General features: G+C 35.0%; 1 protein-coding gene across 4 annotated transcripts in view; it reads right to left on the bottom strand.

Annotated features, from left to right (window-relative positions):
• Positions 1-21,952, bottom strand: part of VPS13B (vacuolar protein sorting 13 homolog B) — a 798,280-nt gene that overhangs the window by 268,734 nt on the left and 507,594 nt on the right. For 3 of the 4 annotated variants that reach the window (XM_042972776.1, XM_007073303.3, XM_042972777.1), the window contains exons 32-33: positions 11,079-11,205; positions 8,590-8,733 (exon numbers count right to left, since the gene is read on the bottom strand). In XM_042972776.1, coding sequence (XP_042828710.1) covers positions 8,590-8,733; positions 11,079-11,205 — 271 coding nt within the window. Of the gene's footprint in view, positions 1-149; positions 615-8,589; positions 8,734-11,078; positions 11,206-21,952 lie in introns of those variants that run through there. The other variant, XM_042972778.1, reaches the window with a different exon arrangement.

The raw sequence follows: 21,952 nt of genomic DNA, 5'->3' as shown, positions 1-21,952 counted from the left end.
TCAGGAACCCCATTTACTTATGTTTTATTTCTCAACCAGATTATAAAATCTTACAGGGCAAGCATCACAGTGTACTTATTTTTCATACTTCTTTCAGTCTGTAGCCAGTGTATCTGATATATGGTAAGCCCTGACAGTACTGCTGTCTGAGTACTGAGTACTGCTGAACACGACCCGGACAGGCAGTTTAAGAGAGCCTTAGGAAAACTTAATACATTCACTGGATTTCTGTTCAAGAAATCTGTATGAGATAAACATAAGCATGGCTAGAAAATTAAAATTTTTATGGTTTTCTTGATGTTCAGCATGTACCCTGAAGCAACTATGATGCGTTTCTAAGCATAAGCTTGTTTATCAGGATACAATTATGCTATTTTTAATATCTACAAGGAATAAGTAAAATTGAGACAGGTGTGGTAGCGCAATCTACCTAAGAAGTCCTTTCTTGGAGAGGATAGGCAATAAAATACTTAATATCTTTTCCAGCTCTAGATTTTAAGAAATTCAGGGTATTTCCTCACAGGCCCTCTTGTCCATTTAAGGCTCTGCTTGAATCCATATTTTATTGGTGCCTGTGTTTATTGCCTGGTTACAAGTGGTAGATCCAGGTGCCTCTAAAGAGAAACAAATACTCAGCATAGCAACACTGATGGAAAATCAACACATGCACATCACACAAAATTCCAACCTCCTTTTTTAATACGGAAATATGTAACCTCTGATATGGGCTTTCCCATTCATGCCTACATCAAGATAGACCAGAACACCAACATCCTCTCCCATATTGGTCTCAGTTCCTGCTTTCAAACCTCACCTCCACTCACCTGTGTTCTTGGGGTGTACTTTGCCTCCATTTCCCTCATCTTGTCTAATGTTATGCTCCAACAAATCTCTGGTACTGCACCACCACTCAAAGTTTCTTCCCCTCTTCTTTACTCTTAAGTTCTTAGTTCTAATTATTCCTAGCAGTCCTTAGATTGGTCAAGTATGCCTTATAAGAATTTTTCACCAATGGCTAAAAACCAATTCCCAAAATGAAGAATAACTCCAAAGCAAATTATTTCCATGCTAAAATAGTAATAAAACCACCAAAAAAAAAAAAATTCCACCACCACTCCATAGGGTATACACTCACTCACAGTATGTAACAAAAAATCCAACATATTATACTGTTTTATAACAAACTATAAAAACACCCAAGTAAACTCTGTTAGATATATATCATAAATCCTATTATAACATTTTTCTATATGAATATAGTTCTACACAGGAACTCAAATACTTGACATTTGAAATGGTAGGATAAAGATACTGGCAACCTTTCTAATTTATATTCATAGAAACAAATTAGTTCCTTGATACCCTATAAATTCTCTAACTTTACATTGACCTCAAAAATCAGTCTCCTCTCATCTGACTCTTTTGTGTCCAGTGGCAGCAGGTTCAGAGAACTACTAGTCCATTGTGGAGAAGGAAGAAAGAAGAATGTAGGAAAAATCGTTTTGAGTGAGGGGGAAAAAAACACTATTTTGTAAGTTGCAGAGTGTGAAAAATTAAATTGTTGGCATTAAGTAGAGTCATTGGTGGGACTTGGGCGTGGGGTGGAGAGAAAGACAAAAGAAGTAGAGTTTTTTTTTTAAACCTGAGCAAATTAAAAAATGTGGCAGTGATTAACATTAGGACAAACAATCACAGGAAAATAAAATCACATTTTATCACTTTGCTAAGCAATGAACAATATTTACATAGTCTTTATAATAAAAGTAGCTCTTACTGACTTTAAAAATATGATATAAAATTATGATAAGAGAATACTGGGAAGATGGAAGAGTGGAAGAAGTGTCAAGAGATGGACTCCGCATCTACAATAAATAGCAAGTGAATAAGTAATACTAAAATGAGTAAATCAAGAGATGGTAGTCTATTCATTTATTCAGAAATACGGAGATAAATACCAGAAGAGTTAAAAGTGGCTAAGCAGGATTAGGTGGGGTTATTAGGAGACTGATAGTATTTTGAGGGGTGCCTGCGTGGCTCAGTTGGTTAATATATGACCTTGCTCAGGTCATGATCTCATGGCTTGTGAGCCAATTCTGTACAAGAGTCCCAAGTTGGGCTCTGTGCTGACAGCTCAGAGCCTGGAACCTGCTTCAGATTCTGTCTCCATCTCTCTGCTCCTCCCTCACTCATGTTCTGTCTCTCTCTATATATATCTCAAAAATAAACAAACATTAAAAAAACATTTAGGGGCACCTGGGTAGCTCAGTCAGTTGAGCATCTGACTTTGGCTCAGATCATGATCTCGTGGTTCATGAGTTCGAGGCCTGTGTCAGGCTCTGTGCTGACACCTCAGAGCCTGGAGCCTGCTTTGGTTTCTGTGTGTCCCTCTATCTCTCCCTCCCCTGCTCACGCTCTCTCTCTCTCTTTCTCAAAAATAAACATTAAAAAACATTTTTAAAAAGCAGACTGATACTATTTTGATATATTTAGCTTAGCAACAGTTGTTCATGTAAATAACATTACATTATGTTATTATAAAAATTTTATATTATAAAATTATATTATAAAAATAACATTACATTATGAAAAATAAACCAAGCATTTCAAGTTAACAGGCTAGTTGTAGAATCTTATCTGTATTGCTTATGGTTTTACAGATTCAGACAGACTACTCAGTTTTCATCTTACTTTAAAGTGGTCTAATACTTCAAAGTGTGATTCAAAATGATCTTTCTTTATGCTGTGTTTTTTTCTTTATGCTGTGACAGCAACTGAAATAAAATGATATAAAGATAGGATTTGTCTGTTTTGTATTTGAACAATTCCTTATAATGTCCTGCATACTAACCGCTTTAGGAAAACTTGTAATGATATTTTAGTCCCCTTTTATTATATAAAAATGGCCTGCATTATTCTTCCATAAACAGACTTGCACAAATTAAAATCTTTAGTTCTCTGTTTATTCACATTCTCTTTCAAAAATTTCCTGACATTTATGGGTACATGTTACTAAATAATCACCCTTGTTAATTCTTATTGCATCAATGTCATGATTATACTACTAATAATCACTTTAATAAAATTGGCTTTTATGAGACCAAGGTTATCTTGAAAGAAGGCAAAGAATCTTCTAAAGAGTAAACCAATTGTGTAAATCACCACAGCCCTGTTAAACAATGGGAAAGAAATCAAGGAGGAGTAGTGGAGCTTCATTTCCAGAGAAAAGTTAGAATTGTACATTTGGACTTGACTATCAAGTTATCTAGGAAACTGACTCCAACCTCATGTAAATGGCAGGGAACTAGGATGTAAGAAACCCAAATAACACTCCTGTTCTTGTGTTATAGAACTAATTGTCATCATAGACATGAATTATAGAGTGGAATATGAGGGACATGGACTTTTTAAATATGGAATGCACTTTGGATTTTTGAATATTAAAAGTTTATCTATGTTCTTTCTCAGCTTGTCAATATATGTATAGAGAAACAAGAAAAGGTTAATTTAAACAAAAGAAACATTCTAGGAGTCAGCAATCATGACAGTCATAGCACTAGAAGGGAACGCTAAAAATAAAAAATGACAAATATAGGCTGAATGATCTAGCGGCCTCACCCCATCTAGAGTACATTGTTCAGAGCAAATATATTGGAAAAAGTTTCGATCAATATGAGAGGCAATTTGCCTAAACCATCAGCTGGTCATTTTATTGCCTGAAGTGCTTCTCTTTTCTTTAAATGTTTTATTTATTTTTGAGAGAAATAGTGAGAGAGAGCTGGGGAGGGGCAGAAAGAGAGGGATCCGAAGCAGGTTCTGTACTGATAGCAAAGAGCCTGATGCAGGGCTTGAACCCACAAACTGTGAGATCATGACCTGAGCTGAAGTTGAACATTTAACTGACTGAGCCACCCAGGCACCCCTGAAGTGCTTCTCTTTTAGCTATGTACTTGAAAGTTTCTGTGTTAGTTGTCCATACAATCAAAATTAGTAAGTGTTGATTTAAGCAATAATCCTTAGATCGTTCCACTGTTTTCACTTCTATTTCCAAAGGTCTGTCCATCTTTCTTCCCCTTTGTTTATAGTGTAGATGTTTCCTCTATTAACAAAAGTCACTCACCACATTCTTGAATAACTTTTAAATTAATCTCTCAAATAAAACCTTGTCAAAGACTGTCTGGAAATATTATCACCATCCAAATGAAATAGAAGAAAAGAAATAATAATAATTAGAGCAAAAATCAATAAAGCCTCTAGCCAGGCTAACTAAAAAAGAAAAAAAGGCGGGGTGTGGGGGGAGAATCAAACTACTAGTATCAGAAATGAGAGAGGGGACATCACTACAGATCTTATGGAAATTAAAGGGATAATAAAGGAATATTATGAACACCTCCATGTCCACACATTTGATGACCATTTCAAGGAAATGGACCAATAAATTGAAAGACAATCAGACAAAATTCATACAAGAAAAAACAGAAGGTCTGAATAGCCCTATATCTGTTAAAGAAACTTAAACAATAATTAATAACCTCCAAAAAAGAAATCATCAGGCCTATGTGGAGTCACTGATTTCTAGCAAATATTTAAGGAAGAAATTATGCCAATTCTGTACAATGTCTTTCAGAGGGCAGAAGCAGAAGAGATATTTCCTAACTCAATCTATGGGGCCAGCATTGCCCTAATATCAAAACCAGAAAAAGAGATCACATGCAAAAGAAACTACAGATCACTATCTCTCATGAATAAAGACACAAAAATCTTCAACAAATTATTAGTAAATATAATCCACGATGCATAAGAAGAATTATATACTATACTAACTGAGATTTATCCCAAGTATATAAGGCTCATTTAACATTTAAAACTCAATTAATGTAATCCATCACATCAACAAATTAGAAAAGAAAAATCAAATGATCATATGAATAGATGCATCAAAAGTACTTGACAAAATCCAAACCCATTCATGATAAAAACTCTCAGTAAACTAGGAACAGAGAGAAATGTCCTCAACTTGATAAACATCTACAAAAAACCTAGAGTGAGAAACTTGAAACTTTCCCACTAAGATCAGGTAGAAGTCAAGGATGTCCTCTTTCACCACTATTTTTCAACATACTGGAAGTTCCTTCTAGTACAATAAGGCACGAAAAGGACATATAAGTATTATAGATTAGGAAAAAAGAACGATCTTTGTTCACAGATGGCAGGATTGTCTATGTAGAAAATCTGAAAGAATTCACATAAAAACTCTTGGAATGAGTAAGTGATTACAGCAAGGTTGCAGGATATAAGGTTAATATGCAAAAATCAATTATATTACATTTCTGTACACCAACAATTAACGAGTGGAATTTAAAATTAAAAGCGCAATAGCATTTACAGTAGCATACCAAAAATGGCACACTTAGGTATAAATCTAACAAAATATATACAAGATATAAATAGGAAAACTATATAACTGAGATGAACAAAATCAAAGAACTAAATAAGTGGAGAGATATTCTGTGTTCATGGACAGGAAGACTCAATATTGTCAAGATGTCATTTCTTAACTTGATTTATAGATTTGATGCAATCCTAGTAAAAAATCCAGGAAGTTATTTCATGGCTATTGGCAAACTGATTCTCAAGTTTATGTGAAGAGGCAAAAGAGACAGAATAGCTTCTACAATAGCAAAGGAGAAGAACAAAGTTGGGGGAACTGACACTGCCATACTTTAAGACTTACTATGAAGCTACAGTAATCAAGACAGCATGGTATTGGTGAAAGAATGGACAAAAAGGTCAATGGAACACAACAGATAGCCCAGAAATAGACCCTCATGAATACAGTCAAAAACCTTTGACAAAGGAGCAAAGGGAATACAATGGAGCAAAGGACAGTCTCTTTAACAAATGATGCTGGAAAAACTAGACATTCACATGTAAAAAAAATGAATCTACATACAGACCTTATCCCCTTCACAAAAATGAACTCAAGACTGAGACTATAGACTTAATGTAAAACACACAACTATAAGACCTAGAAAAGAACATAAGAGAAAACCTAGATGATCTTGGGTATGGTGACGCCTTTTTAGATCCAACACTACAGATATGATCCATGAAAAAATTATTAAAATTAAAAACTTCAGCTCTGTGAAAGACAATATCAAGGGAATTAGGAAAAAAAAGCCATAAACTAGGAGAAAATATTTGCAAAAGACACATTTGATGAAGGACTGTTATCCAAAATATACAAAGAAACTCTTAAAACTCAACAGTAAGAAAACAACCCAATTAAAAAATGAGCCAAAGACTTTACAGACCCTTCACTAAAGAAGATATGCAGATGGAAAATAAGCATACGAAAAGATGCTCTACTTCATAGATCATCAGGGAGATGAATATTAAAACAACAAAAGACACCATCACACATCTAATAGAATGCCCAAATCTAGACCATTGACAACACCAAATGCTAGCGAGAATGTGTATCAACAGGAACTCTCTTTCATTGCCAGTGGGAAGGCAAAATGGTATAAGTCACTTTCGAAGACAGTTTGGTGGTTTTCTTTTTTTTCTTTTTCTTTTTTTTAATAAAACCAAATATATTCTGACCATATGATCCAGCAATCACACTCCTTTCTATTTACCCAAAGGAATTGAAAACTTCTGTCCACACAAAAGTCTGAAGATGAATATTTATAGTTTTATTCATAACTGCCCAAAGTAGATAAAGAGTTAAAGACAAATTTGCTAAGTTGTATAAATTCCTAAAACACATCAGAAATCTATGAATTTGGTTTTACTGATATGAGTGAGAGATTCATAAACTTAGCACAAATAATATAGGAATGTAAAATAGTGTTTCCATGGGGCACCTGGGTGGCTCAGTTGGTTGAGCGTCCGACTTCGGCTCAGGTCATAATCTCACAGCTCGAGAGTTTGAGCCCCGCGTTGGGCTCTGTGCTGACAGCTTGGAGCTTGCTTCGGATTCTGTGTCTCCCTCTCTCTCTGCCCCTCCCCTGCTCATGCTCTTTCTCTCCCTCTCAAAAATAAATAAACATTCAAAAAAATTTTTTAAATATTGTTTCCAACCCTACTTTCTTCAAGGACTTCATCGAAAATGCCATGGGAAAATATCTTTTGCTCTATTTATTTTCAAGTCATATAATTATATCCTTATAGACTGTCTAATATATATTAGAAAAAAGTTGATATTTTAGAGACCACATAGCTCTTCAGCCCCCCCCCCCACCTTTTTTTAATGTTTATTTTTGAGAGAGAGACAAACACAGTGTGGGGGAGGGGTAGAGAGCGAAGGAGACACAGAGTCTGAAACAGGCTCCAGGCTCTGAGCTGTCAGCACAGAACCCGATGTGGGTCTCGAACTCAGGAATAGTGAGATCATGATCTAGGCCAAAGTCAGACACTTAACTGACTGAGCCACCCAGGAGCCCCAGCTCTACAGACCTTTTAAGAAAGATACTGAGCAAACAGAAATCATGGATGGTAAAAGACAGTATAGTTAGAGAATCTTCATTTATAAAAATTTACAGCTTTATCATTTTGAAATATTTTTTTAAAAACAAAGAAGACTGATAGACTAATAGTTATAGTACACAAACTGTGGTAGAATGGAAAGAGCACTGACTTGAAAGACTTAAATTAAAATCTCAGTTCCACCATGTTTTAGCTATGCATGAATGATTTCAGGCAGGTCACTTACCATCTCTGAGCCTTATATGTAAAATGTTAATAATGCCCATATCAATCTCACAAGATGGTTGTGATAATATGCTCAACTTACGTGAAAATGCCTGGCACACTGCCTAGCATCAAGTAGCTCTCAGTGAACACCTCTTCCTTCCCTCCCTTTTTAATAAACAGAACTTATGAGGCTTCGGTGTATCTCTTGACAAAAATAAAACCAATGTCTTTTTCACAGGTAAATGATTTCTTGACTTGAATTTTTATAGGAGATGTACCCTAAGTACAGATAGGATTATAGAAGTATGGAAACAAAAAAGAAAGAAAATATATCTTGAGAAGCATCTAATAAGAAGCTTTCTTTGTTTCACACTGACATGCTTTGTGGTTACAAAGCAGGCTTCCAACCAACACCGGATCAAAATTAAAATTCTAGGCAAGCATTCAACTTTTATGATTGTGTCCATTCTTCACTGAGCATGGGAAATGAATGCTTTAGAAGTTATTTATTGAAGATATTCCCATAGTGCGATTACAAAGTTCACTTCCAAATGAGGCCCTATCCCTGTAATGTATCTGAGTAAGTGAAAGCTACACCAGGTTTCTTGTGTTGTACTTTTTAAAAAAACTGCAGCAGGATACTAAAATCATATATTTTAACAGAGGCTTTTCTGAGGCTAAGCCACAACAATTCTGCAAAGGTACATGATAGGCAAAGAGAGACCAAACAAATTTCAAAAACAGAGAACACCAATCCAATATAATTTATGACCATATTTTGAATAAAATTAAATATAGAATAATTAGCAGAAAGCATTTAATTATAGTTTTCCTATTATGAATATAAAGTTGGCACAAATGCAGTAAGACTAATCAAAATCAGGTAACAGTTACCTCTGTGGCCTTGCTTGATGGTTCCAGTCCAGTCATATTTGCTACTATTAACTGATGTAAGAGTTGAACTTGAGCCACACTTAGGAAGAAGTCCAGGTTTGTGGTTATATTCACTTCCAAAGAATGGCCACACACTAAAATCTCCTGAAAGGGGCAACAAACAAAAACAAAAACAGAAACAAAAAACTGAATACAGATAAAGATACGTGATCGCCATTAGATGGTAATTTATCATTCTTACTTATTTGACCTCTACTACGTTGATGAATTCTCCTGGGACTCAAGTTCATATGTTAATGAGAATAGCAGAAATGGACAGCGTAGGCACTCAACAGAGTTTAATGGAATAATTTAATAAACATTTATGAGGTCCCGCTGTGCACTGGGCTGTGCACTAGTTGCAGGGAAACAAACTAACAACACAAACACAAATTTTTTACCATTTCATATACATTTGGCTTTTTCATACCTCAAACTATCATTTCCATATGTAAGAGATGATGTAATTCTTTAGCATAATCTTGTTCATTCATTCAAACTAACAAGTATTTACTGAGCATCTCCTAAGTAACATGCACTATAGTAGACTGCTAGGGATATCACAAAAAATAGATTGGCTTTAAATGGCAACTTGCTCTTGAGGAGGTTACAATCTAGTTGGGCAGACAGATATAAACAGGCAATTGTAGGCAAGCAATTACAGTTACAAGTGGTATGGTCTGAGTCTCCTCCAAAGTATACCCTCCAAATGATATATAACAAAAGAGAGTGCTGAAGCCAAAGATAGCTAGACTAATTACTTTCACTTTTTCAAGCTGCTAAGATCTTGGCAGCATTAGGTAGATGTCTACCACTTAACTGATGCTGTTCTGCATAACTTGAGTCATTTGAACATTCATTGTTGGAAAGCCATTCAGGAAAGGAAGAAAGAAGTGAAAAGCAATCCAGAAGCTTCACTTAATAAGGAGAAGTTCTGCCTCTTGTCATGAAGTGAATGTGGACAATGTTCGAATGCTTGGAAACGTCCACCGAACCTTATCCTTATTAGTGTCATCCAAGGGAACGGACTTAAAGGAGACTTATGACTGGTCCAAATGCAAACTACAGAGCTTAGAGTAGATTTTAATACAGCCATAAAGAACAGCAAGTCGGGAATGAATATTCCTTTTTTTGGGTTAAATAACTTTTACTCCCACAAGTTCCCTGCTTTTACTAATTATAGGTAGAAATTTTATTCCTCAAGTAATGATGAAAAGAAATAAATTCATGTACTTTAAATCAACTGTGTTACTAAATAAGATATTTGTAGACCTATTTAATTTTTATACATTTTTTTGTGGATAAGAAAAGATACTATACCTAACCTAGCTTTCCCTACAGGGCAATTATAAACATCAAATAAACAACATCTATAAAAATATTATTTTTAAAAACTCAGAAAATGAATGTGAGGTTTTATTAGCTTAGATTAATATATTTAATCTTTACTTAATTTTTCTGAACTTTTCATAACTGCCTCTAACTGTGAATGATCGAAGAGTTTAGGTTTTTAGCATAACATAAATTTCTGTGAAGAATACTTTTTAAATTATGATGGACCACATTATTCTTATATTTCTATTCTAAGCATAGAGGCAGTATACCATAGTGATCAGACTTGAAATCTGGATCCACCAGTAACTGGCTAGTAACATTGGTTAAGTTACCTAATCTCTTTTGATCTTAGTTTCTGGATCCATAAAATACAAATACTAGTAGGGGCACCTGGGTGGCTCAGTCGCTTAAGCATCCAGCTTCGGCTCAGGTAATGATTTCACGGTTCGTGAGTTCGAGTCCAGCTCGGAGCCTGGAGCCTGCTTTGGATTCTGTGTCTCCCTCTCTCTCTGACCCTACCCCACTCACGCTCTCTCTCTCAAAAACAAATAAACATTAACTAAAAATATGGATACTAGTAATATCTATTTCACAAGGATGTTGTGAAGACTAAGGTAATCCATGTACAATTTTTCATGTGAAGTAATCCATGAGAACACTGTCAACGTTGTTGCTTTCAGCGGAAAGCAGGAGGAGGTTGTAGAGGTCAGGGTCAGGAGTGTATGGTTTGGAGTCAGACCAGTTGGGTTCATACCATGCATGCTCTGCTACTTACTACTTGTGAAAATATGGACAAGTTATTTGAGTCAGCCTCTCTAGGCTTCAGTTCCCTCATCTATAAAATGAGGATAGAAGGAGTTAACTGGATTATTATGAGGACTGAATGTAGTTATAAATCCTCAGAATTATTATGAGGATTTGATGTAGTTATGAATAACTACATGAAAAGCAATAACTAAACAGCACTAGAAAGTACTCAATAATTTCTAGTTATAGTAACTTATTAATAATAAGCAATTTGACATCCTGTACACTAAAACTAAGAAAATCCCTAACTTACAAAGAGAAGCTACTCCATTACATAGACTGAAATAAAACCTAAATAAAATTCTAACCTCAGTGTGCATATTTTCTGGAGAAATTATTTTCGTGAAAATGATAGCAGGTGCTCCAGTTATTCGGACAGAAAAATCTGTTAAAATGGGCGTTAAAATTGCTCTTCTTTCTTGATGCCGCCGTATGCTAAAAGACAAAGTAAAAAATGATTAGCCATTTCATTTTTTTTCAGGGATATTTTTCATTAAAGTTATACAAGTCTTTGCACTGCAAACATGTATGGTAAAATTACATTATTATTTTGAGAGTGCTTAGTTGTAAATTTTACAGTCACAGTTTTACAACTTTAATTCTTTACCTCAGATTGATAAAAGATAGGAAAAAATTATTGAGAAATTTGGATGCAATTAATTTCATTAGTCCTATCCTTTCAACAAATAAATTTGTTTTTAATTCCTTTTGTTCTTGCAAATAACTTAGTATGTATTGTTATCAATAATAACCTTACTATTTGGTGATAATTTTTAGTTTCCTATTTTTAATATTTCTGACCTTCTGGTTGACAACTGCCACCATTCCAACCTTATGAGGTTCACAAGTATATCCTCTTAATCTCTGAATGACCTCCTTTTTTCAAGTTCTAAGAACTAAGTTCATGGATTATTACTGTATATACAGTTCATGAAACAGCTTTTGTGACTTTGATACTGAATGCTTCTTCACAATAACCATCTGTGGGAAGTAAAAACTATTACTAACCCCATATTACCTATGAGGAAATGAGGATCAGAGGCTAGGCTAAGGCCACCTAGTGGAAACCAGAGTTACACAACAGGGCCTGATAGTGGAGCAGCATTTGGCCTCTATTTTAATTCTTCTTTACACATTCTCACCTGTGATCAGTTACTTAGCACAAAATTTCTACTCTTCTACCTACATTAAATTGCTAATAATTTCAAAGGAGTACTACATACATGGTAGAAGATGAAACTGGAAAACACTGAGAAACTAAAGCTTATGCTAGTACAGTTCTTCAAGTCTACAGTCCATTTTCTAAGTTTTCTTTTTATGAAATATATATGTGTGTGCATATATATATATATGCATATGCTTGCGCGCGCGCGCACACACACACACACACACACACACACACACACACAGTTCTACGTTTTACCAGCAAGCTGTATCTCAAAAGTTCTTTGGAACCATTAAATTAATATTCCTTATAAATATGTCTCTGTTATTCACTTATAAAGTGATAAAGCTGAGATCAGAGAACTAGCATAAATTATCTCATGACAAATCTCATATAACCCTCAAGTCTTTCTATATCCTTTTCTACCAGAGTAGTCTAGAAAATAGAAAGTTCTAGTATCATTTGTTCAATTTTGCAATGGGCAGAGTTTTACATGGTGTCTGCCAAAAAAGAAAATTGGATCATCCGGTTTTGTGACACATAAGTATTGGATTTCAAGAAAGTCAATTTTAAAGAATTAGGAGTTCTGCTGAATGGAGGGTAATAGGAAGAAATATTAAAATCTGTGAATACAGAGGAAAGGTTGTGATCCTGAGAGACACCATAATTAGAGCTTAATAGCTCAAGTTCCATAAAATGGCCAATGTGAGAAACATGTAACATCTGATGTGCTCTCATAAGGGAGTGTTTAAATATATGATGTATTAAAAATACCTTAAAATGGAAAAGATGGCAGGGAACCAAATAAGAGCAAATATTAACTAAAACACCCAATGGGAAAAAGGAGTACTTATACAGATCATATTTTTCCCCATCATGTGATGAATTAAATCAGTAACAACATATGAAAGACCTATGACCTTAAAATATAAAAAAAAAAAAAAATCAGTAAGTCAACAGTCCTTTATTATAAAACTATAACTTTTCTGTTAACATAATGTTAACTTTAATTTTGTGTTATTTCTTGTCTTTGAGGTAATGATACATATTTTTTAAGTCATTAAAAATTTGTATAGATTGAAATACTTCAAAAGAAATAACTACTGAAAAAATAATTAAGAGAATTAAATTCTGCCAATATTTTACTAGATAAGTGCACAGGATTTACAATAACAAAAGGGGGGGGGGGAGCCTGGGTAGCTCAGTCGGTGGGTGTCCAACTTTGGCTCAGGTCATGATCTCACGGTTTGTAGGTTTGAGCCTGCACTGGGCTCTGTGCCTAGAACTTAGAGCATGGAGCCTGCTTCGGATTCTGTGTGTGTGTGTCTCTCTCTGCCTCTCCCCAACTCTCTCAAAAATAAATAAACTTAAAAAAATAAAATAAATAAAATAAAATAACAAAAAAGGCAAGTGAAACTCAAATTATTAACTGACATTGTTATTGACTTCAGGGTTTTAGCCACTCTAACTAAATCAAGAGAATAGATTATTAATTTCTCTTTTTTTACTATTCCTTTCCCCTATACTCATCTGTTTTGTTTCTTAAATATACGGAAAAGGGAAAGAAAAAAGAGAGGGAGGTAAACCGTAAGAGACTCTTAACTGTACAGAACAGACTGGGAGATGGGTGGGGACACGGCCTAACGGGTGATGGACAGTAAGGAGGGCACTTGTGATGAGCTCTGGGTGTTATATGTAAGTGATTAATCACTAAATTCTACTCCTGAAACTAATATTACACCATATGTTAACTAAAATTTAAATAAAAACTTGAAATAGATAAAAAATATTTACTATTTAAGTATAGTTGACATCCAATATTATATTAGTTTCAGATGTAGCAGGGAACAGATTTTTTTTTTTTCCCATGGCCATATAGAGGCAACAGGCTAATCCTTACATCCCAAATAGGGAAAGGTTTTTTTCAATTTTTAATTTATTTTTTAAATGTACATCCAAGTTAGTTAGCATATGGTGCAACAATGATTTCAGGAGTAGATTCCTTAATGCCCCTTACCCACTTAGTCCCTCCTTCCTCCCATAACCCTTCCAGTAACCCTCTGTTCTTCATATTTAAGAGTCTCTTATGTTTGTCTCTCTCCCTGTTTTTATATCATTTTTGCTTCCCTTCCCTTATGTTCATCTGTTTTGTATCTTAAAATCCTCATATAAAATATCATGTGACTTCACTCATAGGGAAAGGTTTTTAAATGAGCTGTCTACCTAGATCTGGGGCCCTTAAAGGTTTGACAAAGCATTTTCTATCAGAAATAGAGAAGAATGAGAAAATATGACTATATTGGCAAGAGAGCTTGTTAAAAAAACAGAGATCTCCCCAGAAGATGAAAAATAATGGGAAATCCCTCATGTGTGTTTGGTAGCTGTAATTTATATTACTGTACTGGTTTAGGAATACCCATTCTGAATTATTTATATAAAACTGGAATCAGACTTTTCATAACCCTGGGACATCTGTCAGAAATAGATGCATGTAAAACCTGTCTGGAAAACATGCCCTCAAATAGACAAAAAGGATTCTCAGGGACAAAGACCACTAAAGACAAGCTCCTGAACAGATTATTTTATATACCTCCACCCACAAATTATTCTTTATTAGCAAGAGGAAAATTCAACCCCATTATCAAATTCATTACCAAGAACTTCTGATAATGAAATCACCATATGAACAATTCAATAAATTTGTATTGTTTAAAAAATAATAAATAAACAAATAAATAAATAAGTAAGTAAATAAATAAATAAATGCTTAAAACTATTAAATACATACTGGATAGAATAAAATTGAGGAGTAAAAAACCAAGGTATTATCAAGAGCGAAAATAGATTTGAAAAACAAATACTACTTCCAGAAATGAAAAATACAGTCACTAAAATGAAATATACAGATGTGGCAAATAACATTTTACACATAGCTCAAGAAAAATTAATAAACTAGAATACAGATTTGAGAAATTTCCAGGAAATGTACTAACTTAAATTTTAAAATGGCAAGTTTAAAAGAAAAGAGACATGGAGGGGTAGGTCCAACATATTTAATTGGTATTCCAAAAAGAGAGAATAGAAAGTAAGGAAAAGAGACAACAGCAAAGAGTTAATAGCGGAGAATTCTTCAGAACTGATGATATATAAGAAACCACAGATTCAGGAAGCACAATGAGTCCTGGTTCAGATAAATACAATAAAATCCACCATCAGACATCTCTTGGTGAAACAGGTGATCACCTATTATGAAAAAAAGATAGCAAACAGAGAAAACAGATTATCTATAGCACGCTAGGGAATATGAGGTTAGGAGAGGTGTAGAAGAAATATTTCTCTAGTATACTAAAACAGTGATTTAATGTATTTCTACACTGCCCATAAGAAACAAGGAAATGGAATAGTGATTTCCACCTGTTATCTAACATACAGGATTAAACCCGTGGAAATATATTAAACCCTGTGTGAGGGTAAAAACAATTGGGCAATTATAAAGTGCTAAACAAGTAACAGTAAAGTAATCATCTAAGTTAACAAAAGCTATTCAGTCAATCTCTGGGAAGAGATTATAAATATGGAAAAGCATCATTCTCTGAAATTGTCAGTACACAAGATGGCATAAGTATATGCCACATGCATACATGAAAATATATGTTTAGGAAGGCTATGGTCATTTTTCCCGGCTCAGCCAATTTATCCTAAGGTTCTTCTGCCCATCTTCCATTCATTCTTGACTAATTTTGTGGGAAATAGTACTGCAATTTAAGAGCCCCATTTCAAAAATTGTATATTATGAAAAACCATAAGTAGGAAATATGGTGTTGATGTTTCCAAAATATTCCACTAAAAAGAATAAAAAGTTCTAGATGGTCTATGTGTTCAGTGAACAGTTTTTTTATTCAACATGAAGACTTTCTTGGTATGGCATTACAGCTGAGCTTTGGACCAAAGATGCCTGACCAGAAGATACTTAAGTCTTGTTCTGCTAATCAACTGAGATAATCCCTTATAGTGGATATTCTTCAATATAAAAAATAATCACAGACATTTATCCTAAAAATATGATAACTGGAAAACTATTTGTTATCAGTTGGTTAACTGTACTTGTAGAGATTCCTCTTATTTTTAGATAGAGAGTTCTTCAGGATAATTTGAGTTCTACAGTAACTTTAAAAACAAAATATATAATAAAGAGTTTAAACCCTATTTTGGTGTTTTGGGTTTTTTCCCCAAGAGGAACACTATCCAGTGACTTTCTAATGCAATAAAGATAAAATCCAAACTGCCACTGATGTATAAAACCATTCATAATGTAGTCTCTTCCCTACCCCAAACTTTACCTATTATTCCTTTCCTCTCAGCTAGTCATGATCCTTAAGTGTGCAACACTGATTCCCAATCACAGGTGTCTGCTCTGCCAGAACACTTGACACAAGCAGTCCACAGTTATTTGCATGGATAGCTCATTTTTGCCATTAGGTATTAGATTAGGCCTTCTCCGAGCCCTAATGTAAATAAATTTCCCAGGGGCCTTCATCCTAGTATACTGCCATATCATTCTCTTGGCATCTATGGCTGTGTGAAATTTTGAGAACATGGACTGAGAGTCCACTATTATGCCAGGCCCTTTGCTAGGTGCTGGGAATATAATGGCAGAGTTGGATGCGAGCAGCTCAGGTTAGCCGAAAAAATAATTAAAAATAATCATAAGGTAGGAGAAGTAAAATGGTAAGGAAAAAACAGACAGGTGTCAAAACTTTCAGTCGGGGACCTAATTAACTTGTAAAGACATATAAAATATCTGAATAATGCTTCCAAGAACTACAACCCAAAATGAGGATATTTTTTAAGGGACATTTAAATAAAATGCTAGTAAAATTTTATTTTGGCAAAATTAAATGTTACAAAGTTCTCATTCCCTAAAAACCAAACCAAAAAAACACAAAAATTACCTGCATCCAAACAAACAAATCAAAACTATGGTTAATATATTTGTGATTGAGATCACAAGTTTATTGAGATCACATTTATTTCAGCTTCTAAAAGAAGGTCTTATGAGCATATGTATATTGAAATATCAACAATTCACTTTTACTGAGATGTTCAATTGTCAGTCAGTAGCTCTGGTTAGTTTCCAGTTGTTTGTATCTATAGTGTGGAACTCTTGCATCTAATTCTACTTGATAGCTCTTTTTCCAAGGAAAAACTTCAAAATAAAACTTCATGGAGGAGGGAAAGTCAGGGGGACTGCTGGAAGTTTCTCAAAGAAAAGGACATCTGAAATTGAGGATATAAATGGGAATCCACCAAGGGAAAAATGATTGGGGAATTTGTTATTTTATTGCATTTTTAAAGCTTTAATACTATGCACTGATGTACCACATGGAGTTTTCACAGAATAATACTGGATAATGTATGAAAGTTATGTGTTATACATATACTTCTTAAGAAAATGTTTATTTCGGGGGGGGGGGAGGTGTGGAGCGTGCATGAGTGGTAGAGGGACAGAGAGAAACGAGAGAGAGAATCCCAAGCTGGCTCTATGCAGTCAGTACAGGGCCCGAAGTAGGGCTTGATCCTATAAAGCATGAGATCATGACCTAAGTCGAAATCAAGAGTTGGACACTCAACCGACTGAGCCACCCAGGTGCCCCTGTTCATATACTTTTAAGTAAATGTTGATGTAATCTTGTTTGGATCCTTCTCTTATTAAACAAAATATTGAAGGAGGGAAATCTGAATATTTAAGGCTTTGGATCAGGGAATTATTACTTATATTCATATATGCAACAATTATGATGTTGGGAGCTTTAACATGACCACAAATTAATTGACATTACAGAGAGTTTTAAAATTTTATGATCTACTATTATGATGATTATATTCAATTTAAATATTTTCTGATTACCAACTCGTCTGTCAGCAACTATGATAAGAAACAAAGAATGAGACTGGCCAAGACAGATCTGTCCTTTTATCTCCATGCTACCCTCTCAGCTTGCCAAGGACATCCTTGGCCAATATGTAAGGAAAAAAGCCACCATTTCCCACCCCCCCCCCCCCCTTACACACCTCGAAGCACTAATTCCCATGTAAAATGGCAATAGTGACTAGATGTGTAACCTGCATATGGCAGACATCAGTACGTTATTTGAGTTCTCAGCACTTCATTTCCTCAGGTTATAAAATAAGCGCAGACATAGTAAAAATGGTTGCTGAGAGAAAAAGAAAAAGTGATTAACTAACAATGAACTTCAGCCCAAGTGTAAGGGGTCAGAGTGCTGAGTATAAGAAAAGCAGTTGAGGAAGAGGTAGCAAACCAGGGTTCTATACTTAGCTCTACTTTTAAGTGACACTGCACAAGGCAAGGAACCTCCTGAAACTTTCTCTTGTAGTGGTTCTGTTCTTTAACAACTTGCCAAGAATGGTTCAGAGTTTAGAGAGAAAACTGCATGAGATTTAGAGGTGTAAATGAAACAAATACTGGCCAATATTCTCTGAAAGTCATGCTTTTTAAAATACAGTCAAATTCAGAGGTGCTGGCAGATTCCAGCTTGTCTTCCCTCTTCTCGGTTCTGTGACTGGCTCTTTTTCCTGACCACTGGCCCTGCAGACTAACAACAACTGCAGGCTTACTCCCAGAAAGAGAGGCAATGCTCCCATGGACTTGTCTACCAGCCTCCAGGGGTCCCTCCAGTGGCTGGACATGCCTGGGGACATGTCTCTGATCCACTACCTTTAGATCCTTAATTCACAGCTTCTTCCACAATTGAGTAAGACCTTATTCCTACAATAAATCCCTTATGCTATAATACTTATAACGGTTCTGCTGCCTTGACTGAATCCTAATGTATTCCCTCAGCTGAAAAACTGGGGTGTTAGAAGACCTACACATTTTAAAATGTGATAATTTTTATGTATAAATTCCCTTCTCCCAACATACACATAGAAACACATTTTGACTAAAGACAGAAGCCGAGTAACGTACTCAGAAGGAATGAATGAAAACCATCATAAAGGTTATTCTTTAATATTGGTCAGGGGAGGGGGCAAGTTATTCATCAGTGAATATTTTTTATATGTTTTGAATTTTACCTGTAATACCTATTGAAAAACAAAAATATAATCACATTAAGGTTCTGTTTATATTTCTATCAAGATTAGTCAGCACTACAAAGTACATCAGGTCTAAAGTTCCTTCTTCATTTGGATCAATATCTCTCAGAAACATTCAGAGCCACCTGATCTGCTAGCTCTACATAATCATCTAATCATTCAATCTTTCATTAATTCACTCAAATCTTTAATATATTCCTATTATGTGCCAAGTATAATATTAAGTACTGGGTATTCAGAAGTGATAAAATATGCCACGTTTTCATACTCCTAGCCTGTTGGTCTACTGCTTTCTTAGTTCAAAATGGCCCCTCTCCACTCCTGTCACCCATACTCTGGAAACAAATTCAGAAGCTGTGTACTCTGAAACCATCCCTGAAAACCTACCCACAGAGTTCATCATTCATTTCTTTAAATGTTCTATTTTGTATCTATGTCAGTATTAGATTTATTGTTTAAGTGTCTGTCACATCTGTTAGCCCAAGATGTCCTATGTACATGGAATGTATTTATTCTGATTTTGATGTGGCTTTTCTGTAATCCTAAACATCCTATATTTACATCTACCAGTGTACTTCACTCACTGTACTCTAATAGGTAATTTAACTATCAACTCTTTGATTGGACACTGAGACCTGTAAGGGATGGACACATATCAGAAATTATTTCATTTTGTTTCTCTAGCGTAAAAGACATTCTATGGCATATAATGGTTGTTCTAAGTCTTAATTTTCAACAGCATGGCAAGACCATTCAATGGGGAATGAAGAGTCTCTTCAACAAATGGTGCTGGGACAACTGTATACGCACATGCAAAAGAAGAAAGTTGAACTTTTATTTTGTACCATAGATAAAAAAAAAAAAACCAAAAACTCCTCAAAATGAATCAACAATCCAGCTATAAGAGCTAAACCCATAAAACACAGAATAAAGCATAGGTATAAATCGCCAAAAAGAATAAAATACCTAAGAATAAACTTAACCAAGGAGGTAAAAGATCTGTATTCTGAAAACTATAAAACACTAATGAAAGAAATTAACGAAGATACAAACAAATGAAAAGATAGTCCAGGGTCATGGATTCGAAGAATGAATATTGTTTTTTTTTTTTTAATGTTTATTTATTTTTGACACAGAGAGAGACAGAGCATGAACGGGGGAGGGTCTGAGAGAAAGACACACACACACACACACACACACACACACACACACACACACACACACACAGAATCCCAAACAGGCCCCAGGCTCTGAGTTGTCAGCACAGCGCCCGACACAGGGCTCGAACTCACAGACCGCAAGATCATGACCTGAGCCAAAGATGGACACCTAACCGACTGAGCCACCCAGGCACCCCGGAAGAATGAATACTGTTAAAATGTGCATACTATCCAAAGAAATCTTTGGATTCAGTGCAATCCCTATCAAAGTACCAACACCATTTTTCACAGAACTACAATAAATAATAAAATTTGTATGGAACCACAAAAGAACCTCAATAGTCAAAGCAATCTTGAGAAAAAAGAACAAATCTGTATGGATCACAATTACAGATTTCAATATGTATTACAAAGCTGTAGTAACCAAATCAGTATGGTGCCAGCACAAAAACAGACACATAGATCAATGGAACAGAGAAAAAAGCTCAGGAATAAACCCATCTACAACAAAGGAGGCAAAAATATACAATGGGGAAAGATAGTCTCTTCAGTAAATGGTGTAGGTAAAAATGAACACCAACATGCAGAAGAATGAAGTGGACCACTTTCTTACACCATACACAAAAATAAACTCAAAATGGACCTAAGAATTAAATGTGAGACATAAAACCATGAGCAATCCTAGAAGAGAACACAGGCAGTGATCTCTCTGATATTGGCTATAGAAACATTTTTCTAGGTATGTCTCCTAAGGCAAGGGAAATGAAAACAAAATTAAACTATTGGGAGCAGGATGAAATAAAAAGCTTTTGAACAGTGAAGGAAACCATCAACAAAACAAAAAGGCAACCTACTGAATAGAAGGTATTTACAAATGATATATCCAATAAGGGGTTAATATCCAAAATATATAAAGAACTTATATAACTCAACACCCCTCCCCACCAAAAACAAACAAACAAACAAACAAACAAAAAAACAACCTCAAACAATCCACTTAAAAAATGGACAGAGGACCTGAAGGCAGTTTTCCAAAGAAGACTACAGATGGCCAACAGACAGATGAGAAGATGCTCAACATCAGGGAAATGCATATCAAAACTACAATGAGATATCATCTCACACCTGTCACAATGGCTAAAACCAAAAACACAAGGAATAACAAGTATTGGCAAAGATGTAGAGAAAAAGTAACCCTTGTACACTGTTGGTGGGAATGTAAATTGGTACAGCCACCATGGAAAACAGTATGGAGGTCCTCAAAAAATTAAAAATAGAAATACCATATGATCCAGTAATTCCACTACTAGGTATTTACTCAAAGAAAATGAAAACATGAATTTGAAAAAATATATGTTTAATGCAGCATTACTTACAATAGGTAAGATATGGAAGCAACCTAAATGTTTACTGATAGATGAATGGGTAAAGAAGATATACATATAAGTATACACATAATGGACTGTTATGCAGCCATAAAAAGGATGCGATATTGCCATTTGTTTTTTTTAACATATGAAATTTATTGTCAAATTGGTTTCCATACAACACCCAGTGCTCATCCCAAAAGATGCCCTCTTCAATACCCATCACCTACTCTCCCCTCCCTCCCACCCCCCATCAACCCTCAGTTTGTTCTCAGTGAGATATTGCCATTTGTAACAACATGGACAGACCTAGAGGGTATTTTGCTAAGTGAAATAAGTCAGACTGAGAAAACAAGTATCACATGATTTCACTC

Source organism: Panthera tigris, chromosome F2, assembly GCF_018350195.1.
Source record: "Panthera tigris isolate Pti1 chromosome F2, P.tigris_Pti1_mat1.1, whole genome shotgun sequence".
In the NCBI taxonomy this organism is placed as follows: domain Eukaryota; kingdom Metazoa; phylum Chordata; class Mammalia; order Carnivora; family Felidae; genus Panthera; species Panthera tigris.
Note: the sequence above shows the minus strand (reverse complement) of the source record. Positions and strands in the feature narration are given on the sequence as shown.